At 40.7% G+C, this 11705-nt stretch overlaps 1 protein-coding gene across 2 annotated transcripts in view; it reads right to left on the reverse strand.

Annotated features, from left to right (window-relative positions):
• LOC122539423 (neuronal vesicle trafficking-associated protein 1-like) overlaps positions 1 to 11705 on the reverse strand; it is a 59570-nt gene that overhangs the window by 3560 nt on the left and 44305 nt on the right. For both annotated transcript variants that reach the window (XM_043674247.1, XM_043674248.1), the window contains exon 4: positions 7698 to 7808. In XM_043674247.1, the coding sequence (XP_043530182.1) occupies positions 7698 to 7808 (111 nt within the window). The remainder of the gene's footprint in view (positions 1 to 7697; positions 7809 to 11705) is intronic.

The raw sequence follows: 11705 nt of genomic DNA on the forward strand, positions 1-11705 counted from the left end.
CATAACTGATGTATTTCTCAACCCCATTCTCCTGCCTTCTCCTTGTAACCCTTACCAATCTAGAACATATCAATCTCGGTCTTAAATACATTCAATGATGTAGTCTCCACAGGCTCTCTGTGGCAATGAGTTCCACAGATTCACCAACCACCCTCCCCACAGCCTAAGCTGAAGAAATTCCTCCTCATCCCTTCACTCTGAGGCTGTGTGCTTGGATCCTAGTGTCTCCTGCTAAAGGAAATATCTTCTGTGTCAGTTTTATCCAGCCCCTAATATCTGTAACTTAAAATGAGATCATGCTCCCCCATCCTTCTAAATTCCAAGTACCCAGAATCCTAAATTGCTCTTCAACCCAAAATTATTCTTGTAAATCTCTTCTGGACCCATTCCAAAGCCAGCACAACCTTCCTCCGATGTGGGGCTGAAAATTCCTTACAATATTCCAAATACGGTCTGACCAGAGCCTTATGCAGTCTCAGTAGTATGTCCCTGCTCTTTTATTCTAGCCTCAAAATGAATGCTAGCATTGCATTTGCCTTCCTCACTTCCAAGTGAACCTGCATGCTGTTAACCTCAAAAGAATCCCTAACTAGGATTCCCAAATCCCTTTGTGCTTCAGATTTCTGAAGGCTTTCCCCATTTAGAAAATAGTTTCTGCCTCTATTCTTCCACCTAATATGCACAACCTCACACCTTTCCACATTGTGTTCTATCTGCCCCTTCTTTGCCCAGTTTCCTAGCCTGTCCAAGTCCTTCTGCAGCCTCCCCACTTCTTCAATACTACTTGTCCCTCCATCTATCTTTGTGACATCTGCAAACTCAGCAACAATGCCCTCAGTTCCTTTGTCCGAATTGTTCACGTATAACATAAATATAAGTGTTGTTCCAACGGTGACCCCTACAGAACTCCACTAGTCACTACCTACCATCCAGAAAATGACCCCTTTATCCCCACTCTCTGCCCTTTGCCAGTATCTTGCCCAAACATCATGGGCTATTATCTTATTTAGCAGCCTCCTCTGTAGCACCTTGTCAAAAGACTTCTGGAAATCTAAGTAGATCATGTCCATTAGCTCTCCTTTGTCTAACTTGCTTATTATCTCCTCAAAGAATTCTAACAGATTTGTCAGACATGACCTCCCCATGATGAAGATGTGGTGACTCAGCCCTTAAATATCTCTGTAAGGCTGTCCCTCAGCCTTCTCTGTTTGAACTTGCAAATCTCTTTGCTCTCTGCCCCATTAAGATCCAACGAGCAGAATCCTTCCTCTCCCAAGAAGGGGTGGAGAAGGTGTAACAAAGGGAAAATATTGGTGTTGAAGTGGTACCTGCCACCTTCCCAGGAGCTAGGTTCTCGGGAAAGGTCCAAGCTTCATCTGTCTGGCCTGCTGCCCAACATCAATTTGGTGTCTCTTCGTGCCACCTCTACAATTAGCCCAATTCCTGGCATCTGAGAACAGTGGCTGACTAGCTGAATGGTAAAATGGAATGGACTGCCTATTGGTTTGGTGTGGGGCGGTTCTCATAGGGGGTGGAGGTGATCTGGTGTAAAATCCCACTGAGAGCCACCCTCCTACTTTTGCCGCTGACTCCTCTGCCCTGTCCACTGATCCTGTACCTTGGTATTACTGTTACTGTACTGGCACCAAGCAGCTCCTACTGCCTGAAAGTGGTACTGCTGCTCATGGTGGCTGCCAGCCTCTGATCAGCCTGCAGCTTCAGAGGGTGGGATGTCACTGTCCCGAGAGGAGATGTACCAAAAAACCCACAAGGCGACCCATAGATACCTGTCTGTTGCAAGATCCCCCGGTTGTGGTAGACGTTGATGTTGGCTTTGATGCTCATCACCACACTTCAATAAAAACTAAATTGGATATGCTAGCCCTAGTTTCTAAACTAATGTGATATTCAAAATGTTAATACTCAGCAGTTATGTTAAAATTAATTTGCCAATCATATGCTCAATTACTCAAAACTGGAAATGTGTGGCCTAGCATGTATTAAAAAAAAAAAATGATTTGTAGTACAACAGAAATAGTTAATATGCATAAAATGAGGAAAAAAAAAATTAAAAGCTGTAGGAGATTGCTTCAGCAACAAAAGTCCAAAGTCAGCTTGACCCCGGGCTTAGTGGCTGTTCCTTCCTCTTGTTAATATCCAGCCCAGTATCTCTCCACTGAGTAGATTATAGCTGAGTCTTGTAGCAATCTGCAACATCTTTCTGACACCAACTATATTTAGAAAATCACAGCACATTTCACAGAAGTAAATTTGCTGAGTTATGAAGTGTGGTAATCCTAATGAGATGGTTGTGATGGTAACTCAATTGCTCGGTGTACTTTTAATGACACATCAATGTAATGAAAATGTAAATGTTTTTCATTAAGTGGACTGAGGCAGTAAAGATACATCTTGGCAAGAATAATAATTGTGAATAGCTACAACTCCTATAAATTTTCAAGAAATAAAGTGCAACCATAATGCACATCTTAGGCATTAGAGCAGGAGAATAATGAAATTCTGCCTTTCCATTAACCAAGTGAAAATATAATTACACTCCTAAACTTTCAAGTAGGGTTTTTTTTTCTATGTCATGGTCCCAAACAACAGATGATTCAACCTTTCTAAAAGTCAAAATTGCCACATATAACAAGACCCACTGTTTGGTCCTTTCACATTGAGATACACTTAACTAATTATCTCAAGGCTCAAGAGTACTTGCATGTAGGAATAAGGGCCTGATTTCTGAGGAGTGGCAATCATATGCAGATTGCCTCTCCACTTATTTTTTTTAATGTGACTAAAGAGTTCTACATTTCTGACAGATGATTCCAGTCGGAGCTCCTTCAGAAATGTGAAACTGCACTTCAGTTCTGACAGGTCCTGTTGTAGCACAGAACAGTCATGGGAAAATAAACCACGTCCCTTTTTTTCCAAAAGCAGTCATTTGCCATAATCTGTAAAGTTAAAGATCCAGCATCACAGGCAGTCACTGACAGCTCCTGTAAATGGGTAAGTACCTCAGGGAAGTGTCAGGTGAGGGTAATGGAAAAGTAGGATTTTAGATCGGTGCAGGTACATTGTCAGATAGAAAGGAAGGTCAAGCTGCAAAGTGGGCTAGGTATGGAAGGCAGTGTTCAGGGTAGGCACGAGATAAGGGATCAACAGTCCATTTGCAGCATGTTAGAAAATAAAAAGTAACAGCTAATCATGCAAGTTCAATAGCTTTTTTTTAAAAAAATCTGGTTGGACATTTTATGACACTGATCTGGGGCATGTGGAACTTGAACCCTGAACTTTCTGACCCTGAGGTAGGGATTCTACCATTGTGCACAAGACACTTTCAATAGGGTTATTTTTATTGACAGTTCCTCAAGCACTATTACTGTCATTATGAATGCTTGGCTGAGTTTCTAAAGCTTTACCTCAGCAGAATGCTATGAGTTCACAGTTGATTAATAGCCTTTTTAAATTATTGCAGAAAAAAAAACTGTCTTAAGTGTAGTTGAGTACACGTGACAATTAAATCTAAATCTAAGTATGAACGGGAGTGTTTTCACCATTAAGTATGTATGAGTGCGAGCTACCTTGGATTGTTAGAAGCTTAGGTTATTTTCACCTCCATGTTGCTGTTGAGGTCTGCCCTTGGTGGATAATTAAATTGCTTAATGCAGGGTGCTTTTAACCCAAAACAATCAACTAATTGGAAAATTTCCCAACTTTCCCTGCCTCGGTGGTGAAAATCTGACCTCATAAAAAAGGTAAAACTAGAATTAGGAAATAAATTATTATATTTTTATTTTAGAATTTCTACAGTGTGCGAACAGGCCTTTCAGCCCAACCACAGAGTCCACACTGACTCTCTGAAGAGTAACCCATCCAGACCCATTCCCCTACTCCTACCCCTATATTTACCCCTGACTAATGCACCTAACAGGTACATCCCTGAACACTACAGGCAATTTAGCATGGCCAATTCACCTAACCTGCACATCTTTGGACCACAGGAGGAAATCCACACAAACACGGGGAAAATGTGCAAACTCCACACAGTCGCCTGAGGCTGCAATCAAACCTGGGTCCCTGGTGCTGTGAATAAATCTATTGTTACTAGTAAATCCAATAGAGAATTCAAGAGGAACATTACATCCCGAGAGTGGTTAGAATGAGAACCTTGCCACTAAATGAAATCACTGAGGCAAACAAACAGCTACGGACGCATTCAAGAGCAAACTAAACGATAACACAAAGGTGTAAAGAATAGGAAGAGTATGTTGGTGGAGGTTAAATAAAGGAGTGAAGTGATGCCATGTGGAGTAAAATCCCCACAGGGATCTATTGAGCTGAATTGTTTGCTTCTAACCTGCAAATACCTTGTATTCTAGACACCCTGCAAATCGATTCATTCACAGTTTGAAACCTCAAGTTGATTGTGATCTTGGCAGCTCTAGAGTTTCGAATTAAAATTATGCCTGGCTTGCATTTTCCAAATGCATCTGGTTATGTTACTGACAAAAATCTTGCTTGTTTATTATAGACACCAATGATAGTGCAAGAGCATTTATGGATCTTCCTCATTTGTCTCCGATTAGTATAGGAAATCCTAGTCTATGGCACAAATCGAGATGCAACTCCTACCAACAAAGTCATAGTTCCCAGATATGGACGCAGTCAGTTTTGTAGACTGAGCAGCAAGGTGGATGGGGTTGGAGTTGGTAAGACTATGAAAATTGTCAAACATAATCTGATACCTCATGCCTGCCTGGTACTCATTCTGGACCATCCACATAATGGGGAGTTTTAGTCACTCTGGAAATCTCAGTTGCTATTACAACATGCTCTTCCAAATGCATGTTGTAGCCTGGAGGACCAGACAGCAGTAGTAGAGATCCTAGCATTCTTCCAATCACATTCCTGACTCGGAATCTTTCTTGCTACCTGCCTTTGGAGTGTGTGGGAAGCATTTACAATTGATCTTCAGTCTGTCTATGAAGACAGCTTCCTTAACCATGAAGTCCCTGGATGGCACTCAAATCTGAAGTTTCTGGCTCAGGATCCAGGCACACTATGCAGTGCAGCACAAGACCTTGCCATTCATCAGTGAGCAAACAAAAAGACAGCATTAGATATTATCAGCAGCAATGTTTCCTACCCAGTGAATTGAACTGAGCTTTAAACTGACAGCAACTACAAAGTATCATGCAGTTGAACAAATAATCACAGTAAAATGCAGAATGGCCACCCAGCACATTAATAATGTAACTCACGTACAACAGCCTTTGGGGGAATGGCCACAATTTGATTTATAAGCTCAAATTTTCTGTCACTACTTTTCCGGAGCAAATCATATAATGGCCATGTTAAATGATTTATGTACGTGGGCTCAGTTGTTTTTCCATGTTGATTCTATCCAAAGCTTAGGGGAAAATTAACAAAGGGGGGAAGAAAGCCCACTACTGCAGTCATTGAAGTAGACCATCTGTCTCCTAAATCCAATAATCAGAAGTTCCTTCCAGAATTCTTTTTATTGTCTGTGGAGGTCAACAAAGAATAGTGATGTATAAAATGTGACACTTTCTAGAGACTCTGTCATTCAGTTGAAATATTAAACCAAAGCCTGTCTATTCAGTTAAATACCAAAATGTCCTATGCCACTATTTGAAGAAGAACACAAGTGTTTTCTTGGGCAATGTTTCTTCCTGATCAAAATCACCAGAACAGATTCATCAGTCATTCTCTTACTGCTACTTTAGGACCATGCAGACTTGCACAAAACAGTGATTAAATTTCAAACATCAGGTGTTGTTAAACTTGAAAGGGCGAGGAAAAGATGTTGCCATGGTTGGAGGGTTTGAGCAATAGGGACTGAATAGGCTGGGGCTAATTTCCCTGGAGCATCAGAGGCTGAGGGGTGACCTTATACAGGTTTATAAAATCATGAGGGGGTATGGATAGGGTGAATAATCAAAGTCTTTTTCCCCAGGGTAGGGGAGTCCAAAACTAGAGGGCATTGGTTTAAAGGTGAGAGGGGAAAGATATAAAAGGGTCCTAAGGGGAAACATTTTCATAGAGGGTGGTGATGTTTGGAATGAGCTGCCAGAGGAAGTGGTGGAGGCTGGTACAACTACAACATTTAAAAGGCATCTGGATGGGTAAATGAATGGGAAGGGTTGAGAGAGATATGGGCCAAGTGCTGGCAAATGGGTCTGGATTGATTCAGAATATCTGGTCAGCATGGATGTGTTGAAACGAAGGGTTTGTTTCCATGCTGTACATCCCTATGACTGAGTGTTTGTGTGAAGTGTTTTGGAATATCCAGAAAATGCATTTTTGAAAACAGGCAATGGAGCAGCAGCACTAAAGGCTGCAGAACATAAATATTTTCCTGGCTACTCAGGGATACAACGAAGCACTAAAATCTCCCAAATGTGGCGAAAGCGGTCAGTCAGTTGGAGATAGTTGCAGATGCTGGAAAGTCAGAGTCAATGAAATATGGAGCTGGAAAAAGCACAGCCGGTCAAGCAGCATCAGAGGAGCAGGAGAGTCAATATTTCGGGCAAGACCCTACATCAGGACAGAGGAGGGGCAAGGGGGCTGAGAAATAAATAGAGGGAGTGGGTGGGGCTGGGGCAAGGTAGGTGGGATGGTGATAGGTGGATGCAGAAAGGTGGTGATTGAGATTGGTCAGGTCAGTCAGTAAAAAATCACTGAAACCTTTCAGTACTGAAAAAAAAGGAATATGAAAGAGAGCAAAGGATAGGCAAATTGAAAACATCTTTGCAAGTATCTAGCCAGATATTTTCCAAGTTTGATTCTTGGCTTGTGCTGAATTCGATTACCTTGACTAGGTCGATAGTAAGCAAAGTGGGAAATCCCGAAGTATCCAGGGTTAAAGTAGAAGATTGTCATCCAAGTTTAACTCCTGAACACTATCATCTAAAAGTCCCATATGTTTGTGGATATTGGGAGAAAGACCAGATCAGTTCATTTAAAAACTCTCTCCCCCAAACTGCAAGCCTATTGACCCACAAGTCAAAAATAACCATTTGACTGAGGTACTGAGGCATTGCTGTCACCCTTGAAGAGAAACCCATCAATTAGATAATAATTTCACAACAGGAATTGGCAGGAAGAATATTGAGAAAATTACTCAATTTGTATAACAGGAACTCAAATATTCAGCAACTTCAACATATATTGCCTCAAAGCTCTTCACAGGATCGAGGCATTATCAAGAATTATTAAGACAGGTGACAATAAAACTCAGTCAAAGAGTTAGGCCTTAAAGAGCCTCAGAGAAAGAAGTGATTCACAGAAGGATTTCAGAACATTGAATCTAGGCAGCTGAAAGCATGGCTGGGAAAAGATACAGCAAAAGAAACTGAAGGTGTCCAAGACGATGGAATTAGTGAAACAAGACTTTTCAGAGGTTGACAGATCTAACTGAGGTTAGAACAAAATAAGTCAAGGTGAGGCAATGGAGGAATTGAAGATAAAAATAAGTTTTCCTTTAAAAATGCAGGCATTCCTGGTCTGAGAGCCAATATCAAGTCTAACAGTCTGAACTGGACTTGGAGGAAGCTAAATATAATTAACGTTCAAATTCACAAAAATCATGACAGTGTATCATCAAATTGGATTTTACAGAATATTGGTATATTGCTTTATTCCTAAATTTGTCAAAGGGAGGATCTCACCTTGAAGACAAATCCATCTGGGCAGCTGTGCTCATACTTGTAAGCCTTGTACACCACCAGGAACACTATGCAGGTAAGAAATGCCAGTGCAAAGAGAATGAGAACTGTGACCTGCAAAAGAATGAAAAGGTACAGTATTATTTTTAAAAGGGATTTACATGTGGTTCCAAATTTCTCTCAGAGAAACTAGACTCTTGTCATTAAAATGCAGTATCATCTTTACAGACTTGTACTGACAAGATAAAATGATAGTAATGGCCTGACAATTCAGTATGAAATATTACAGAAAACAATGAAGAAAATTATAACTGGTCACTCTCTTCACATTATCTCATCCAGATAACAAAATGAGTCATAAAACGACGTTGATACCAATTCCATGCAAAGGAAAACAACAGGACAACCGAACCAATATGGTGCATATTGTATTTCTGGCCTGGATTGATCACACTGCATGCCACAGTAGACATATTTTTTCAAATCAATAAATGTGTTCAGAAAACAACTATTTTGAGCAACCTCGATCCTCTGGTAGACCAAAAATTCATTATTAAAATTCTGCAGTATAAATTATAAATTAAAGAAGGCGACAATGTAGAGAATATCAAGAGACTACAAATTAATACAAATAGTGTTTTGCAGTCGCAAAAATTGACTATCTTTCCAAGCTTCAAGCAAGCTAAAGGTAACTGACTATGAAATGTATTCATAAGGGGCAAAGTTATGACAGTGTGATCTGTATCTGTACACTTTATTGAATGATGGTCCATTTGGGGCGGCACGGTGGCACAGTGGTTAGCACTGCTGCCTCACAGCGCCAGCAACCCGGGTTCAATTCCCACCTCAGGCGACTGACTGTGTGGAGTTTGCACATTCTCCCTGTGTCTGTGTGGGTTTCCTCCGGGTGCTCCGGTTTCCTCCCACAGTCCAAAGATGTGCAGTTCAGGTGAACTGGCCATGCTAAATTGCCTGTAGTGTTCGGTAAGGGGTAAATGTAGGGGTATGGGTGGGTTGCGCTTCGGCGGGTCGGTATGGACTTGTTGGGCTGAAGGGCCTGTTTCCACACTGTAAGTAATCTAATCTAATCTAGCTCTAACATCTGGATTGAAACCCACAAGAGATCACATGGTTAGCAAAGCCTGCAACTATTATGATAAGTACAATCTTAAGATTCTGCAAAACAAGAAATCAAACTGTGGCAAATACCACACAATTCAAAATGCAAACAAATGCACACAGTTCTCTACAGTTAGAAAATGAATGAAATTATCATTCTAGTGTTCCAACTGAGGTTAGACAAGAATTGACTGCAATAGGTTTTCAATTCAGCTTTATTTAGGCCATTTCTCTATGCCTTCTTTTTATTAGTAATTATCAGTAACATACTTTAAATCAAAACACCGAAAAGCGATTCAAAGAGGTGTAAGATTTTCTTATAGACTTTAGCTAGGAATTTGAATATTCAGGGACAGAAATGAGCCTGGTTGCTTCTTAGGGCTTAGACACCATGCTATATGATCAACACACACATTATCCAAGGGGTGCAAGGATTGATGGGCATTGCTCCTTGAGTTTCCTCAACATTCAAGAGGCAAGTTACTGATACTAGACACATCCTCCAAGGAAGACTTCAAATTTTGGGCAACCTGACTCAGAAATCCTGTCGGGTTGCTCCAGCTGGATGTAAGGAGCTATCTGATTTTATAGGTCACTGAGCCAAATGTTGGTCAGTAAGGAACAGTCAGACACCAAGCAAAAATCCTTAGGGGTCTCCAGCAGCAGTGGTGCAGGAATGGGAACAGAAGCCCCTGTAGAGGTTTCTCTGCCAGGACTGCATAGAAAGCAATAGAATCAGACAGAGAGAAGACAGAAATTGTCTTAATTTCCTGAAAAACAAAAAAAAACAGCAAACCATGCTAAAAAGATGTTTTCCCTCTATGGGAGAATCTAGATTCGGAGGACATAGTGTCAGAAGAAAGGAGTGTGAATTTATGACTGCTATGAGAAGAAGGAGTTTCTTCTGAGGGTTGAGTCTCTTTGGAACTCCTTGCCACAGAAAGCTTTGGGGACAGAGTCCTTGTGTATATTTAAGGCTGAGATAGATAGGTTTTTGATTAGTAGTGGAAATCAAGGATTATTAGGGGCAAACAGACAGGAAAGTGGACATATCAAACATCAATGTTGAATCAGCCACGATCCTAACAGAATGGCAGAGCATGCTCGAGGGACTGAACGAACGGCTTAGTCCTACTTATTTCTTATGGCCTTAAATGCTCAGCTTCAATTTCAACACAACCAAGAATGCATGAAGATTCAAAACGGCCAACACCTAAAGGAGGCATACATCAAACAATGTTTTGCTGAGCTTAACCGTCATCTGACAAAATATATTAACTTAAGGTGTTGAATTAGGAGCCTCTCATTGATTAGAATCAGTCTCCACAAAAGGGAGCTTATTTTTTAAAAAAAAACACAGAAAAGTTGCTCTTGACCATAAATGTTACTGGAGAAAACATGTTAACCATCAATGTAATGGAATTTTGGACAGATGGTTTGTGTTATTGTAATTTTAATGATTGAAGGCAACATACTAATATGATCATATTCTACTCAATGGGCAGATGAACCGAGCAGATAGCATATGTTAAATAATGTAAAACTGACAAAATAGCTGTAGTTTAATTTTATGACTGAATTGGACTTTATCCCAAATTTCCTTTATTTCTGCAAGTTTCAGGCATCTAAAACCTAAATGATTACATTTTTGATTCATCTCATCTTTGTTATGATTTCCTGCATTATAAACCTCAGGCCTTCTGGAGGTTTCCATAAAAAGGAAGGCTATATGATTTAAATGTCGATGGATTGGTGCCGTGTGTTGATCAGACCCCATTCTCTGTAAGTAATTTTAAATTGTCAGGAGCCCTTAAATTATTTCATGTAATGAAATGTACGTATCAGTGCCAGTAAACCATGATTAGACATAACGTTGCCACAGAAAAAAAGCATCAAAGCCTCATTATTCTCCTCTATTACCAGATCAACAATGTGGGATGTAGATAAATGTCAACAATACTCATCATCCTCTGAATATTGACAGCTTGCATCAAAACTATCCCCTGTGGTTGAAAATGCAGTTGTAAAACATGCACGTGGTCTGACCCCAGATGTAATAAGGAGTCACCATGAGGCATAGTGCAACATTGCTAGCTTGATGACATATGATGTGCACCATATGCATACACTCATGCCTAGCCACAGGGTCTGTCACAGCTGTATTTCTGTCCATCATAGAATCACCCTGATCAATCCAACAAAGAAATCCAGTCTGTCTGACTGCAGCATCATTCCAGATAGCATGCAAGAGTGACTCATTGAAAATCCATCACAAAATTATATTTTCCCTACCAGTGAGCTCACCGACCCGATTATTGTTGGATTCATCACATTTCAGCATGCCCTGTGCATACAAATCTTCCCTTTTCAGATTGCATTTCTGTTTAGCACTGGGTGAAGAATGAGGTAGCCACTCAGTCATGCGAGAAGACAATCAAAAATTGCTGCTGAAAGCATGTTCAAACAAGTCAGGCAAAACGTAAAAGTTCGATTTAATATCAAAGACAAATTTTCCTATGCTTTAAATGGCACGGGCAAGGGCGAGAAAATTAAGGAAATACAGCAAGAATAAAAAAAATTCCCAATGAGAAAACAAGTTTCCAATTTTGCATTTGGGAAGTAAATAGGGAGATCCGAATTGTGTGGTGACTATCTTAGAGTCTTGGAGTCATAAAGATGTACAGCATGGAAACAGACCCTTCGGTCCAACCGGTCTATGCCGAACAGATATCCCAACCCAATCTAGTCCCACCTGCCTGCACCCGGCCCATATCTCTCCAAACCCTTCCTCTTCATGTACCCATCCAAATACCTCTTAAATGTTGCAATTGTACCAGCCTCCACCACATCCTCTGGCAGCTCATTCCATACACATACCCACCCTCTGCGTGA

Source organism: Chiloscyllium plagiosum, chromosome 32, assembly GCF_004010195.1.
Source record: "Chiloscyllium plagiosum isolate BGI_BamShark_2017 chromosome 32, ASM401019v2, whole genome shotgun sequence".
Taxonomy (NCBI): Eukaryota; Metazoa; Chordata; class Chondrichthyes; order Orectolobiformes; family Hemiscylliidae; genus Chiloscyllium; species Chiloscyllium plagiosum.